This window comes from Lolium rigidum, chromosome 4 (assembly GCF_022539505.1).
Source record: "Lolium rigidum isolate FL_2022 chromosome 4, APGP_CSIRO_Lrig_0.1, whole genome shotgun sequence".
Taxonomy (NCBI): Eukaryota; Viridiplantae; Streptophyta; class Magnoliopsida; order Poales; family Poaceae; genus Lolium; species Lolium rigidum.
This window is the reverse complement of record NC_061511.1, coordinates 128,283,550-128,300,447: the sequence shown is the minus strand read 5'-3', so window position 1 is coordinate 128,300,447 and position 16,898 is coordinate 128,283,550. Positions and strand designations below refer to the sequence as shown.

At 43.2% G+C, this 16,898-nt stretch overlaps 1 protein-coding gene across 1 annotated transcript; it reads left to right on the top strand.

Annotated features, from left to right (window-relative positions):
• The first annotated feature begins 8,597 nt into the window (after nt 1-8,597).
• Nucleotides 8,598-11,366, top strand: LOC124705600 (basic transcription factor 3-like). The gene is made up of 6 exons (XM_047237308.1): nt 8,598-8,692; nt 9,582-9,649; nt 10,080-10,228; nt 10,311-10,367; nt 10,583-10,621; nt 11,002-11,366. The coding sequence occupies exons 2-6, from the start codon at nt 9,582-9,584 to the stop codon at nt 11,187-11,189; spliced, it is 501 nt and encodes a 166-aa protein (XP_047093264.1). The 5' UTR covers nt 8,598-8,692; the 3' UTR covers nt 11,190-11,366.
• Nucleotides 11,367-16,898: the final 5,532 nt, after the last annotated feature.

The following is a 16,898-nucleotide window of genomic DNA, read 5'->3' as shown; positions in this document are numbered from 1 at the left end:
GTAGGTAAACGATAATTTCTGAAGTGACATGCTATCATAATCTTGATCAATACTATTGTAAAGCATATGGGATGAATGAAATGATTCGAAGCAATGGTAAAGACAATGATTAAACAACTGAATCATATAGCAAAGACTTTTCATGAATAGTACTTTCAAGACAAGCATCTATAAGTCTTGCACACGAGTTAACTCATAAAGCAATAAATTCTTAGTAGAAAGCTTTGAAGCAACACAAAGGAAGATATAAGTTTCAGCAGTTGCTTTCAACTTCAACATGTTTATCTCATGGATAATTGTCAACACAAAGTAATATGATGAATGCAAATAAGCAAATATGTAGGAATCAATGCACACAGTTGACACAAGTGTTTGCTTCTAAGATAGAAAGAAGTAGGTAAACTGACTCAACATAAAGTAAAAGAGTGGCCCTTCGCAGAGGGAAGCATGGATTACTATTTTTGTGCTAGAGCTTTTCATTTTGAAAACATAGAAACAATTTTGTCAACGGTAGTAATAATTCATATGTGTTATGCATAAGACATCCTATAAGTTGCAAGCCTCATGCATAGAATACCAATAGTTCTCGCACCTTGTCCTAATTAGTTTGGATTTACATGGATTATCATTGCGTAACATATGTTTCAACCAAGTGTCACAAAGGGGTACCTCTATGTCGCCTGTACAAAGGTCCAAGGAGATAGATCGCATTTGATTTCTCGTTTTTGATAAATCTCAACTTAGGACATCCATACCGGGATAACATAGAAAACAGATAATGGACTCCTCTTTAATGCATAAGCATTCAACAATAGGTAATATTCTCATAAGAGATTGAGGATTAATGTCCAAACTGAAACTTCCACCATGATTCATGGCTTTAGTTAGCGGCCCAATGTTCTTCTCTAACAATATGCATACTCAAACCATTTGATCATGATAAATCACCCTTACTTCGTACAAGACGAACATGCATAGCAACTCACATGATATTCAACAAAGGTGTAATAGTTGATGGCGTCCCCGTAAACATGGTTACCGCTCAACAAGCAACTTATAAGAAATAAGATACATAAGTAACATATTCAATACCACAATAGTTTTTAAGGCTATTTTCCCATGAGCTATGTATTGCAAAGACAAAGAATGGAATTTTAAAGGTAGCACTCAAGCAATTTACTTTGGAATGGCAGAGAAATACCATGTTGTAGGTAGGTATGGTGGACACAAATGGCATAGTTTTTGGCTCAAGGATTTGGATGCACGAGAAGTATTCCCTCTCAATACAAGGCTTTGGCTAGCAAGGTTGTTTGAAGCAAACACAAGTATGAACCGGTACAGCAAAACTTACATAAGAACATATTGCAAGCATTATAAGACTCTAAACTGTCTTGCTTGTTGTTCAAACACCTCACCAGAAAATATCTAGACTTTAGAGAGACCAATCATGCAAACCAAATTTCAACAAGCTCTATGGTAGTTCTTCATTAATGGGTACAAAGTACATGATGCAAGAGCTTAAACATGATCTATTTGAGCACAACAATTGCCAAGTATCAAATTATTCAAGACAATATACCAATTACCACATGAAGCATTTTCTCGTTTCCAACCATATAACAATGAACGAGGCAAGTTTCAACCTTCGCCATGAACATTAAAAGTAAAGCTAATAACACCAGTTGTTCATATGAAACAGCGGAGCGTGTCTCTCTCCCAAACAAAGAATGCTAGGATCCGATTTTATTCAAACAAAAAAAAAAACATATAGACGCTCCAAGTAAAGCACATAAGATGTGACGGAATAAAAATATAGTTTCACTAGAGGTGACCTGATAAGTTGTCGATGAAGAAGGGATGCCTTGGGCATCCCCAAGCTTAGATGCTTGAGTCTTCTTGAAGTATGCAGGGATGAACCACGGGGGCATCCCCAAGCTTAGACTTTTCACTCTTCTTGATCATATTGTATCATCCTCCTCTCTTGATCCTTGAAAACTTCCTCCACACCAAACTCAAAACAAACTCATTAGAGGGTTAGTGCATAATCGAAAATTCACATATTCAGAGGTGACATAATCATTCTTAACACTTCTGGACATTGCACAAAGCTACTAAAAGTTAATGGAATAAACAAATCCATCCAACATAGCAAAAGAGGCAATGCGAAATAAAAGGCAGAATCTGTCAAAACAGAACAGTCCGTAAAGACGAATTTTTCAGGGGCACTTAACTTGCTCAGATGAAAAAGCTCAAATTGAATGAAAGTTGCGTAAATATCTGAGGATCACGCACGTAAATTAGCAGATTTTTCTGAGTTACCTACAGACGGGGCTACTCAATTTCGTGACAGTAAGAAATCTGTTTCTGCGCAGTAATCCAATTCTAGTATCAACCTTACTATCAAAGACTTTACTTGGCACAACAATGCAATAAAATAAAGATAAGGAGAGGTTCCTACAGTAGTAACAACTTCGAAGACTCAAATATAAAACAAAAGTGCAGAAGTAAAATAATGGGTTGTCTCCCATAAGCGCTTTTCTTTAACGCCTTTCAGCTAGGCGCAGAAAGTGTTAATCAAGTATTATCAAGAGATGAAGCATTAACATCGTAATTTGTTCTAATAATATAATCATAAGGTAACTTCATTCTCTTTCTAGGGAAGTGTTCCATACCTTTCTTGAGAGGAAATTGATACTTAATATCCCCTTCCTTCATATCAATAATAGCACCAACAGTTCGAAGAAAAGGTCTTCCCAAAATAATGGGACAAGATGCATTGCATTCAATATCCAAGACAACAAAATCAACGGGGACAAGGTTATTGTTAACCGTAATGCGAACATTATCAATCCTCCCCAAATGTTTCTTTATAGAATTATCAGCAAGATTAACATCCAAATAACAATTTTTCAATGGTGGCAAATAAAGCATATCATAGATTTTCTTAGGCATAACAGAAATACTTGCACCAAGATCACATAAAGCATTACAATCAAAATCATTGACCTTCATCTTAATGATGGGCTCCCAACCATCTTCTAACTTCCTAGGAATAGAAGTTTCAAGTTTTAATTTCTCTTCTTTAGCTTTTATGAGAGCATTTGTAATATGTTTTGTGAAGGCCAAATTTATAGCACTAGCATTAGGACTTCTAGCAAGTTTTTGTAAGAACTTAATAACTTCAGAGATATGACAATCATCAAAATCTAAACCATTATGATCTAAAGCAATGGGATCATTGTCCCCAATATTTTGAAAAATTTCAGCAGCTTTATCACAAACGAGCTTCAGCAGCTTTAGCAGCTTCGTGCAGTTTTGCACGCTTTGCACTAGGAGTAGAAACATTGCCAACACCAATTATTTTACCATTGATAGTAGGAGGTTTAGCAACATGTGAAGCATCAACATTACTAGTGGTGGTAATAGTCCAAACTTTAGCTACATTATTCCCTTTAGCTAGTTTTTCTTCTCTTTCCCACCTAGCATGCAATTCAGCCATCAATCTTATATTTTCATTAATTCGAACTTGGATAGCGTTTGCTGTAGCAAATGACTTAATATCTTTATCTTCATTAGGCATAACTTTCAATTTTAGAAGATCAACATCAGCAGCAAGACTATCAACCTTAGAAGCAAGAATATCAATTTTACCAAGCTTTTCCTCAACAGATTTGTTAAAAGCAGTTTGTGTACTAATAAATTCTTTAATCATGGCTTCAATACCAGGGGGTACACTCCTATTATTGTTGTAACAATTACCATAAGAATTACCATAACCATTACCATTATTAGAAGGATATGGCCTATAGTTGTTACCAGAATTATTCCTATAAGCATTGTTGTTGAAATTATTTTTTTTAATGAAGTTCACATCAACATGCTCTTCTTGAGCAACCAATGAAGCTAAAGGAACATTATTAGAATCAACATTAGATCTACCATTCACAAGCATAGACATAATAGCATCAATCTTATCATTCAATGAGGAGGTTTCTTCAACATAATTTACCTTCTTACCTTGTGGAGTCCTTTCCGTGTGCCATTCAGAGTAGTTGATCATCATATCATCAAGAAGCTTTGTTGCGACGCCTAAGGTAATGGACATAAAAGTACCTCCAGCAGCTGAATCCAATAGGTTCCGCGAAGAAAAATTCAATCCTGCATAAAAGGTTTGGATGATCATCCAAGTAGTCAGTCCATGGGTAGGGCAATTCTTTACCAAAGATTTCATTCTTTCCCATGCTTGATCAACATGTTCATTATCCAATTGCTTAAAATTGATTATGCTACTTCTCAAAGATATAATTTTAGCAGGAGGATAATATCTACCAATGAAAGCATCTTTACATTTAGTCCATGAATCAATACTATTCTTAGGCAAAGATAGCAACCAATCTTTAGCTCTTCCTCTTAAGGAGAAAGGAAACAATTTCAATTTTATAATGTCACCATCTACATCCTTATACTTTTGCATTTCACAAAGTTCAACAAAATTATTAAGATGGGCAGCAGAGCATCATCGTAACTAACACCGTAAAATTGCTCTCTCATAACAAGATTAAGTAAAGCAGGTTTAATTTCATAAAATTCTCGCTGTAGTAGCAGGTGGAGCAATAGGTGTGCATAGGAAATCATTATTATTTGTGCTAGTGAAGTCACACAACTTAGTATTCTCAGGAGTACCCATTTTAGCAGTAGTAAATAAAGCAAACTAAATAAAGTAAATGCAAGTAACTAATTTTTTTGTGTTTTTAATATAGAGAACGCAAACAAGACAGTAAATAAAGTAAAGCTAGTAACTATTTTTTTGTATTTTTTGATATAAAGAAAGCAAACAAAGCAGTAAATAAAGTAAAGTAAAGCAAGACAAAAACAAAGTAAAGAGATTGGATGTGGGAGACTGCCCTTGCAGCGTGTTTTGATCTCCCCGGAAACGGCGCCCGAAAATATGCTTGATGGCGCGTGAAACACACGTCCGTTGGGAACCCCAAGAGGAAGGTGTGATGCGTACAGCAGCAAATTTTCCCTCAGTAAGAAACCAAGGTTATCGAACCAGTAGGAGTCAAGGGCCACGTGAAGGTTGTTGGTGACGGAGTGTAGTGCGGCGCAACACCAGGGATTCCGGCGCCAACGTGGAACCCGCACAACACAATCACGTAACTTTGCCCCAACGTAACGAGCGAGGTTGTCAATCTCACCGGCTTGCCGTAAACAAAGGATTAGATGTATAGTGTGGATGATGATGGTTGTTTGCGAAGAACAAGTAAAGAACAATTGCGGTAGATTGTATTTCAGTATGTAAAAGAATGGACCGGGGTCCACAGTTCACTAGTGGTGTCTCTCCAATAAGAAATAGCATGTTGGGTGAACAAATTACAGTTGGGCAATTGACAAATAGAGAGGGCATAGCAATGCACATACATATCATGATGACTACTATGAGATTTAATCAGGGCATTACGACAAAGTACATAGACCGCTATCCAGCATGCATCTATGCCTAAAAAGTCCACCTTCGGGTTAGCATCCGCACCCCTTCCAGTATTAAGTTGCAAACAACAGACAATTGCATTAAGTATGGTGCGTAATGTAATCAACACAAATATCCTTAGACAAAGCATTGATGTTTTATCCCTAGTGGCAACAACACATCCACAACCTTAGAACTTTCCGTCACATCGTCCCGCATTCAATGGAGGCATGAACCCACTATCGAGCATAAATACTCCCTCTTGGAGTTACAAGTATCAACTTGGCCGGAGCCTCTACTAGCAACGGAGAGCATGCAAGAACATAAACAACACATATATGATAGATTGATAATCAACTTGACATAGTATTCCATATTCATCGGATCCCAACAAACACAACATGTAGCATTACAAATAGATGATCTTGATCATGATAGGCAGCTCACAAGATCTAACATGATAGCACAAGAGGAGAAGACAACCATCTAGCTACCGCTATGGACCCATAGTCCAAGGATGAACTACTCACACATCAGTCCGGAGGCGATCATGGTGATGTAGAGTCCTCCCGGAAGATGATTCCCCTCTCCAGGCGAGTGCCGGAGGCGATCTCCTGAATCCCCCGAGATGGGATTGGCGGCGGCGGCGTCTCTGGAACTTTTTCCGTATCGTGGCTCTCGGTAATAGGGTTTTCGCGACGGAGAGTTTAAGTAGGCGGAAGGGCAGAGTCGGAGGAGGCACGAGGGGCCGACACCATAGGGCGGCGCGGGCCCCTCCTTGGCCGCGCCGCCTTGTGGTGTCGCCACCTCGTGGCCCCACTTCATATGCTTTTCGGTCTTCTGGAAGCTCCGTGGAAAAATAAGATCCTGGGCGTTGATTTCGTCCAATTCCGAGAATATTTCCTTTGTACGATTTCTGAAACCAAAAACAGCAGAAAACAGGAACTGGCGCTTCGACATCTTGTCAATAGGTTAGTGCCGGAAAATGCATATAAATGATGTAAAGTGTGTATAAAACATGTGAGTATTGTCATAAAAGTAGCATGGAACATAAGAAATTATGGATACGTTTGAGACGTATCACTCCTCTCGGGAAAAGTGTAGAGATCTCCGTCACTATTGCAACGAAGAATCACGCGACGGGTCTTCAGGTCCTTCACAGAGAAACCAAAGGCGTCAAACTCAATGGAACACATATTATCGCGGGTAAACTTGCGAACCGAAAGCAAATTGCGAATAATGTGCGGTACTAGGAGTACATGGTTGAGTCGAAAGACGTGATCAGAGGGTGTGCGAAAGGAGGTGAAACCAGAAGAGGCAATAGGGATGGTGGTGCCGTCCCCGACGGTGACGAAGTGAGGAGTGCGAAGGGGGGAGGAACGAGTGAGGTTACCATCGTCGTTAGTCATGTGCGAGGACGCGCCTGAGTCCATGACCCAACCACCTTGCTGAAGCGCGAGGTTGTTGAGAGCGGCGATGAGAGCCGAACTGTCCCACGTGGACGTCGAGGTCGACGGCGCGGTGGCGGTGTAGGCCTGAGGGCGAGGGCCCAGGATGCCCGAGGAGGGGCGCGGCACTGGCCAGCTCCCGGGGAGAAGCAGACCCACGGGCCGGCCGGGGCAGGTGGGCGGGCGGTCTAGGTGGCGCCTCCACCCTGGCGTCCGCCGGTGCGGCCCTTCTGGTTGCCCGGGTGCTTGCCCTTCCCGGCGCCCGCGCCAGGGGTGGGACCGTCACCGCGGCAGCCGGGGCCGAGGCATGGAGGGGCGGGGCCGCGGGGCTGGGCGACGAGGGCGGTGGTGGCGGAGGTGGCTGCCGCGTTGGCCTGCTGCATCTCCTCCATCAGGAGCATCGCCCTGGTACGGAGGAAGGTGGGCGGCGGGTCGGGCCATGGAGATGACCGTGGTGGCGGAGGCGAAGCGAGGGTCGAGGCCGCGCAGGTGTTGAGGACGAGGGCGCGGTCGCTCACGGGAGAGTCGTTGCTCGGAGAGCGCATCGTCGAGGTGCTTCCGGCGGCGACGCACTCGTGGATGGAGAGGGATCCCCGCACAAGCCGGCGAAAGTCATTGTCAAGGTAGATGGCTTTGTTCGCCTTGTTCGCGGTGAAGAGGTCGCGTGCCGCGAGCCACAGCTGACGCGCGGTCTGATTCCCCGCAAGGATCATGTCCGCGACGTCTTTATCGATGGCGGCGTGGAGGTGGTTGAGGACGGTGTAGTCGGCGGTGGCCCACTCGGCGTTGGTGGGGGCGGTGGCGACGGTGCCGTCGACGTGGCCGAGGTAGCCGGAGCGGCCGAGAGAGGCGCGCATGTAGATGCACCACTTGGAGTAGCTCCCGGCGACGAAGGAGAGGAGGACAGGGCCGGCGTGACGCGAGGCGCCGGCGGGTGCGAGGGCAGCGACCGAAGCGGCCGCAGGGGCAGCGGAGGTCCCGTCGGTGAGGGAAGGGAGCTCCATGGCAGCGGAAGGTGGGGTGGCGGCGGCCCGACCTAGGGCGGCAGCGGCCGAAGAGGCGGCGGCGGCTAGGGTTGGGAAGGGGGCGGCGACGGCTAGGGTAGGACCCAGATTAGTCTGATACCATGTAGAAAGATTTTGGGGGAAGCCTCACACATATAATGACGTGGGGTTCCGGTGTTTATATAATAGGCCAGAGGCCAAGGGTTTGGTTACAATTACAATACAGTCGTACTGTAAATACAATATATACAATCTAACACATGCCATGAGAGAAAAATATTTTTTGCTACTTTAAAATGCATTGGTAATATAGAAGTATACTCTTTAATAAATATAAAATTTGAGCCTAAACGTTCACTTATATTTGAGAACGGAGGGTACATAGTTTTTGAACAAGCAATTGGAGATTAGCGCATGACTACGCCCAGAGTGTCAGACGGCCAGAACCAAAGCCGCAACACAGGCGAACCAGCCTACAGCGAAACTGCGAAGCACGCACCCGAACGGACCCCGAGCCGAGCGCAAACCCTCGCTCCACCACCCTACAGAGCCCGCCGCCGCACCCGCCCATCGCGAATCCGACGGCCAGGATGCCTCTGCGTTAAAACCCTAAAACTAAAAAAGGGCTCACAGCCAGCACCCAGCCTTCCGTCCCGAGAGAGCCCTATCCGTTCCCCATCTCCTGGTCTCGCCCCCCGCTCCTATCCTCTCCTCCCCACCGCGCCGCCGCCGGCGTCGACGCCGCGGCGTCCCCTCCTCCCCCAGCCAAGGTGAGCTGCTTCCGCCCACCGCCGTCCTCGCGTCAAGTAGCGGTATCTCCCGCGCCTTTGTTTGGTCTAGGATCGGTTGGATCTGTACTTTTTGCTGGTTTAGGTAGGTGCACGCGCCCTCGCCAGATTTGGCTCGCGTGATACGCGGACTGTTCGTGCTGACAGTTTTGTGATCGAATCTAGAAGTGGCGCTCTCGCTGTGTATGTTTAGACCTTCTGTTGATTAGGCTTTCAGTTCTTCTAGACATTTGCGGTATAATATTGAGGCTTATGGGCGATTTGAGATTGCCCTGCTACCCGGTTTTGGGACGGCGTCGTGCGACGAGCAGAGCAGTACCAGTATGGTGTTCTTATAAGAAATGGGTGGACAGGTTTACACGCAGTGAATAGTAGCCCTTTTTATCGTTATCATAATCAGTAGCAGCTACGTATTAGTGTTGTAACATAGGAGTGGCGATTGGTTTCAGCAGCGTAGTAATATTACTATATCCAAGCAGTGTTGAGTTGGAGAATTTTTTGTAGTCTTGTAGTGTCTTTAGCCAGTGGCTTAGCAGGCATGAGTTTGAAGTGACTAACAGTATCTGATTGGTTTCCTTGTCAGCTTAGTAAGCATCGGTTGCTTGTTTCGACCTTATGTCTTGTCAGCTTAGTAACCATCGGTTACTTGTTTCGACCTTATGTGGTTAGGGTTTTTCCCTGTCTGTTTGCAATTGTGTTTCCTCATGTTAGTTACCCAATCCATGTTTTCTGTTACTTCTTCTGTAGATCTGTACTGTGTGCAGTTTATGAACGTAGCTTGTCTTTTATGTTAATCGGCGGGTTAGCTTGTCTATTGCATATAACTGAAAGAACTATGTAGTGATTCTTTTTTTTTTTGTCTCCCATACAGATGAATGTTGAAAAGCTCAAGAAGATGGCAGGTGCCGTGCGCACCGGGGGGAAGGGTAGCATGCGCAGGTGCTTGTTCTTTTCATATGTATATTCAAGATGTGATGATACACTTTAACAATTTTAATGTATGCTGGCATTTACGCGGGTTGTGCTTAAACCGGTGCATCTTGGCATATATCAGAAAACAGTGCTATGCATAGTATAATATTTTTTAGTTCTGTTAAAATGGATAAATATGTGCATGATATTACGTCCATAATTTCATCTGCCGGTATCGTTTCATTCTATATGTTACAGTCTGGACACACTGCATGATTTAACCTGAGAAGTCATGTTCTAGGATAATAAGTTAGATGCTGTTGCTCATAGACTTACATAGCAAATAGGCAGCTAAGCATATTCGAAATGTCAGATTGTCTGCGCTACTCATGACATTTTATACCTTAGCAGTGCTAGCAAACTAGGAAATCCATGGTTGATCTTTCTGTTGGTGTAGGAAGAAGAAGGCTGTCCACAAGACTACAACCACAGATGACAAGAGGCTCCAGAGCACCCTGAAAAGAGTAGGAGTGAACACCATCCCTGGTATTGAGGAGGTCAACATCTTCAAGGATGATGTTGTTATTCAGTTTCTGAATCCTAAAGGTAAGATCCCTTGGCAATAAACCTAGTTCTTCAGGCTTAGTTTTCTACTCCCTTCTTACAAACCTTTCTGGATTCTTCCCAGTGCAAGCTTCGATTGGTGCTAATACATGGGTGGTCAGTGGAACTCCACAGACAAAGAGTATGTTATTTCCATTAACATGTCACCGTGTTATTTTGTTGTGGTTTTCTATTACCTTCTGTTAAAAGTAATTGTGGTTTCTACTTGAATTTGATAATAATTTATATGTTACAATATCCACTGGCTATTCTGTATGGGGTACACATTTGTTAGGAAGTTTTTTTCTCAATTTCCTTTACCAGTGCTCTTATGCTACCTTTTCTGAATTTGGACAGAACTGCAAGATCTTCTGCCATCGATTATCAACCAACTTGGTATGTCTCTGTTCAGTGTTAATGGATCCAGTTCAAAGTTTATACTACCTCCATTCCAGTGACTAAGGCGTATTTTTTAAAATCCAAACTATGTAAAGTTTGACCAAGTTTTTAAAAAATGATTAACATATAAAAACAAAAATAATATTGTTTGATATATCATAAACCATATTTTCATATGATATATATGTAATATTATAGTTCATAGTTTTTTCTAAAAGTTTGGTCATACTTTACTTGACTTGACTTTTCAAAATGTACAAGCCTTATTTATTGGAATGGAGGGAGTATTAAGTTAATATTTCATCATGGTTTTTACCTTCAACTCTTCTTGCCTCTACCTGTACAATGTGCAAGTAAATAACGGTCCTCCTATCCAGGTCCTGATAACTTGGACAACCTGCGGAGGCTTGCGGAGCAATTCCAAAAGCAGGTTCCTGGTGGACTTTCTGGCCTTGAGGGTGCCACTGCAGGTGCTGCTCAGGCTGACGATGATGATGATGTTCCTGAGCTTGTCGCTGGAGAAACATTTGAAGAGGCCGCAGAAGAGAAAAAGGCAGAGTCGTGATTTTGATGAATGTTCACTGTTGTGAAGGGTTATAAGTTAAGCGTTGCCATTAGAGACCTCCCCTTTTAAGAACTCTGACCTACCTTATTTGTGCCCGTGGTCCGGTTTTGTCATGTACGCGAGTTGATATGTTGGTGGAATTTTGAATCAATTACATGCCTCTTTTGGTTGCCCTCATTCCCTCATCTTCAACTGTTTCTAAATGTTGTGTTGCCAACCCTATTCGTCTCAATTACAACAGACACATCATTTTGCCTATCCATACGTGATTTGGATTTTCGACTTGCTCTTACCAGAGCCCAAATAACGGTACATATGCTTCAGTCAACCAGGTGATTGGACTATTTGCGCCATATAAATATGATGACATACATCTCTACTGTAATCTTAAACAACATTGGTCGTTTATTATCTGACCTTGCACAGAAAGGAGCAATACTTCATGTCAGAGCGTGAAATAGAAACTGATCTTGGTACTTCCATGTGTTAGTTAACTCGTTATGGCTTATGTGTTGGTACTACTCGATACAGGTGTTCTCATATTGCTGCACTTTTGTGCTGATGTCATATGGGTTCATATTGCTCGTTATGTCGTTTTCGTTAGTGTTTCGGTAGGTGTGTATGTCCGAACTCTGAACATTAGTCGACGATATTCATGTGCTTGACCATTTTATCGAAGATTCCGTCTCTGCATATGCTTTAAGATGATTAACGTATGACCAAGTACACGGTAATGACGTAACTAAGTAGGAAATGCAGAATGCAGTGTGAATGATCCGTGAAATCACCACAACCTGTTACATTTTCTTTCAGAATACAACGAAGACGTTTACCCGTACGCAAACGCAAACATTCTTTACATCATTAATTAAGAGTGGCCAGTTAATTATCAGAAAACCAGCGGTCATGCCCACTCTCCCACATGGCCAAGCACACTCAAGATCTAAGAACCGGGACCAAACTTAGAACACCATTTAACCAAGACATAACCCCTTCCGGAGTAGACGCCCGTGACTCTATGGGAGGAGCAGACAAGACACACTCCAACGTAGATGAAGAAACCCAACTACAGACGAGCATCCAGTATGACGCTGATCACTAGCATCAAAGGTGGCATTGTCGTCAACACGACATGAGGTCGACGCCCTCAACACTTTCAAACGTTAGGGGCCGTGCCCTGACATCCAATTGCACTGTCATGCCCAACATACCGTCAACACCACCTTTTGGGACCGTTGTCTTGTCGCACCACCGCTCACGCTCAAGCTAGAACGCCGCACGACCCAGACGCCCACAACCCAAGCTACACAAGGCAAACCGCTCGCAAACATCTAGGGCCTCCACCCTCATAAAGTGGCTAAGGCGCTTTGGCGGAGCCGACAACTTTACCATACTAGCCGACACAAGGAAGTCGCCTAAGCCACACAGGCAACTACCACTCCCAATGAAGTTGCTGCCTACCATGGATCCCAAGGCCATCGCCTCGACACACAACCACCATCCGGGGCCGCTGCCCCGACGTTCACCAACCCCAAAGTAAGAGAAGCCACACACAACCGTCAAAGCTCACACTCCAAGGCGACAACCACAAGATTTGGGAGGTGACGCCGATGTGGCCCTCCCCGGACAACCCAAGCTTGGGTTTTCGTCCGGAGAGCCCAACCGTCTTAAAATAATAAATCATACCTAACTCAATTTATATTCCGCATCCACAAAATATGAAAATTTAGTCGATCTTTATATCTCGTGATATCTAATGAATGGTTTACTAGTTTCCCCTACTTTTTCCGTACGATATCTCATTTCTTAAAACAAGATTTCCTCCCTCGAGGAACACCGTCGATGTCAGCACGCGGGGAAATTTGCTGATGTATCATGCACAAAGTCAGCGTCACCACGTGTGTAAATTTGTCGATGTATCATGCACAAAATCTCCACTTGGAAACGGTGCCAAATTAGACCTTTCTTCTCCTTACTAAGCAAGTGGTGAAATCGTCATAAACCATATTTTTTCATATTAGATACTGAAATCAGACATACATGGGTAAATTCCATTTTATAAGTACACACGATGACACGAATTAAAGCGGTGTGAATTTACGAATTGGCACGTCGACGTGGAATCCCACAAAACACCTTAATTTGAACCTTGATCTTTCAGGTGGATTGCTTGGAGATGTTGAAAATACTGAATAATGAACATATAGACCGCCCAATCTATACTTCCATGATATATGAGATAAAAACTTTGATGAAGTTTCATCATAATACCGGTATTACTTATATTAAAAGATGTCAGGACGCTACTAATAATTTCCTAGCACGTTATGATAGAACAAATGAAATTCAGCAAACATATGACGTACATATGTAATATCTAATGTTTCGAGTAATACAAGATCATTCACAAAATTTAAAAAGAAACTGGCAGTGAGTTTACAAATTATTCGGTCAAAAGGAATGTGCCTGTTTTTACAATATTTGTAATCGCAAAGGCATCACGTACTTGCCAGGCCGTCTTAAGGTAATTATCCCACGGTCAAGCATCAAAAGAAAATACAAAGATTTAGTCGATCTCTATATCTTGTGCTATGCAAAGAATGATTCATACTATTTTCCCCTGCTTTTTTTGTGTATGATATTTCGTTTCTTCGTAGTACAAGATTTCGTGAGGGGAACCTTCCCTCGAGGAACACGGCTGGCGTCACCACGTGTGGAAATTTGCCGACGTACCATACGTCCATACACAAAGTTTCCACTTGGCGACGGTACCAAATGAGACCTTTCTTCTCCTTACTAATCAAATCATCATGAACCAGGTTTTTAGACACTGAAATCAGTAGCTGCACATGGGTAAATTCCATGTTGTAAGTAGAAACGAATTAAAGCGGTGTGGATTTACGAATTGGGCGTGTCGACGTCGAAGCCAGGTCCAAAAATTGAACCGTTCTTGCGCGCACGCATGCAACGCATGGACGTTGTTATAATTGAGATGCACAATAAACGAAGAACGAAAAGTAAAACACTGCAGGGGACACGAGATTTTAACGTGGAAAACCCTTGCAACACACAAGGGAAAAACCACGGGCGCCAGCCAGACAAAACTTCACTATTTCGGTGGTGTTTACAAACGCCGTGGGTGTACAATGATGCGATGATAACCCTAGCGGCGGCTTACAGGGAATATAAATAGGCGGTGGCAACGATCCAGTACTGCGGGGCTGCCGCCCCCGCACCCCCGCGAGCGTCCCCGTAGGGCACGACATATGGGCTAACTTCGACTACGCTACGCTTCGGCCCAAGCCTCCGGCGACGGGCCTCGCTCCGCTCGTCGAAGTTAGCCTCCCTTTAGTATATGAATTTGGATCACAAAATAACAAACTCCACCTTGAGACAAATTCCTTGTAGCATGAACTTCAACAATCACCTGAATCAACAAAGAAAACACTTGTCGGCACCAATAGCCTCTTGGGCTAAACAGTTATACCAACCAAGCTTGAGCAAAGCTCAAACTTGGACACGAGGACAGAGCTTAGTCATCATATCGGCGAGGATTATCATGAGTACTAATCTTGCATACCTTCACTTTACCTTTTGCAACCACATCTCCGATTGCGTGGTACTTAATATCAATGTGCTTTGTCCTATCATGGAACATCTGATCTTTAGTAAGATAAATAGCACTTTGACTGTCACTCGAACAACTTAATGCAAGAATTATCTCCACAAAGCTCAGCATATAACCCTTTCAGCCAAACAGCCTCTTTACCCGCCTCAAGCAATAGCCATGTACTCAGCCTCGGTAGTAGATTGTGCAACAAGCATCCCGCAAAGTAGCCTTCCAGCTAACAAGCACATCCACCAACAAGTAAACACATAACCTCGTGAGGGACCTTCTACGATCCAAATCGCCGGCATAATCTGAATCCACATATCCGGCGAGCCCCTCACCAATCCTGCCAAACCTCAAGCAAGCTTTTGATGTGCCGCGAAGGTACCCGAAAATCCACCGAACAGCTTTCCAATGTTCTTTACCAGGATTAGCCATGTATCGATCGACCAAACTCATAGCATATGATAGATCGGGACGTGAACAAACCATGGCATACATCAAGGAACCAACAGCACTAGAATAGGGAACTCGAGACATGTACTCAATATCATCTTTAGAGCTAGGACATTGCAAAGCCGACAACTTGAAATGAGAAGCAATAGGAGTAGTAACTGACTTTGCATCATGCATATTAAAACGATGAAGAACTTTCTCAATGTACTTTTCCCGACTAAGAAACAACAAACTAGACTTTCTGTCCCTTTTGATTTCCATGCCTAGTATTTTCTTAGCAGGACCAAGATCCTTCATCTCAAACTCACTACTTAATTGATTCTTTAAAGTAGTGATCTCTTTCATGCTCTTGGCAGCAATCAACATATCATCAACATATAGCAGCAAATAAATAGGTGATCCATTAACAAACTTGATATACACACAACTATCATACTGAGATCTCTCAAAACCATGTGTAAGCATAAATGAATCAAACCTTTTATACCAATGTCGTGGCGACTGTTTCAGACCATAAAGGGACCTCTTTAATTTGCAAACAAGATCCTCCTTACCAGGCACAACATAACCTTCGAGGTTGGTCCATATATATATCCTCCTCCAACTCACCATGCAGAAAGCGAGTCTTTACATCTAGCTGCTCAAGCTCAAGATCATGCATAGCAACAATACCAAAGAAAGCACGAATAGAACTATGCTTCACAACCGGGGAGAATACATCATTATAATCAACACCTGGAATTTGATCGAAACCTTTTGCTACTAACCTTGCCTTAAACCGTGGAGGCTCATTAGGAGACAAACCTTCCTTTCTTTTGAATATCCACTTGCAGCGGACAGCCTTCTTTTGTTTAGGCAAGTGCACAACATCCCATGTGCCATTCTTCTCAAGCGATTGCATCTCTTCTTGCATCGCACCTACCCACTTATCTTTATCAACCGAAGCAATGGCTTCAGTATATGTAGCTGGTTCAATATCATGCTCCACCCGTTCAGCACAACTCAAAGCATAAACAACAATATCACATTCTTGAATTAATCGGGTAGGAGGTGTAATATTTCTCTTAGGGCGGTCAGCGAGCAATAGACCGTCCTTGTCGCTGAACAAAAGGTGGTGAAGGTGGAACATCATTATCATCATTGTTGGTTTCGGGAAACACATTTTCATTCTCCTTTGCGTGCTCCACCTGCACGCCAATTCCGTGTCTGCTCATCATCGAAACATCGGGAGAATCAATAGCATCGAAATATCAGTAGACGGACTATCATTAAACATAACCGCCTCATTAAAAACGACATTCCTGCTCAACACAATTTTCTTAGTTTCAGGATTCCATAATCTATATGCCTTAACTCCCGAACCATAACCAAGGAAGATGCACTTAACAGCCCTTGGCTCCAACTTTCCATTATCAACATGAGCGTAAGCGATGCAACCGAAAACTCTCAAATCTGAATAATCGACAGGCGAACCGGACCATACCTCAATTGGAGTTTTCTTATCAAGTGGAACAGAAGGTGACTCGTTGATGAGATAACATGCGGTGGAGGCTGCTTCAGCCCAAAAACCTCTATGCATCTTTGCATTAGACAACATGCAACGAGCCCTCGAAATAATGGTCCTGTTCATGCGTTCAGCCACG

Excerpts from the sequence above, each read along its gene's own strand:
- LOC124705600 (XM_047237308.1), top strand. The coding sequence starts at position 9,582 with ATGAATGTTGAAAAGCTCAAGAAGATGGCAGGTGCCGTGCGCACCGGG. Across the intron at positions 10,368-10,582 it reads TGGAACTCCACAGACAAAGA|AACTGCAAGATCTTCTGCCA; the intron begins GTATGTTATTTC and ends GAATTTGGACAG. Across the intron at positions 10,622-11,001 it reads ATCGATTATCAACCAACTTG|GTCCTGATAACTTGGACAAC; the intron begins GTATGTCTCTGT and ends CCTCCTATCCAG.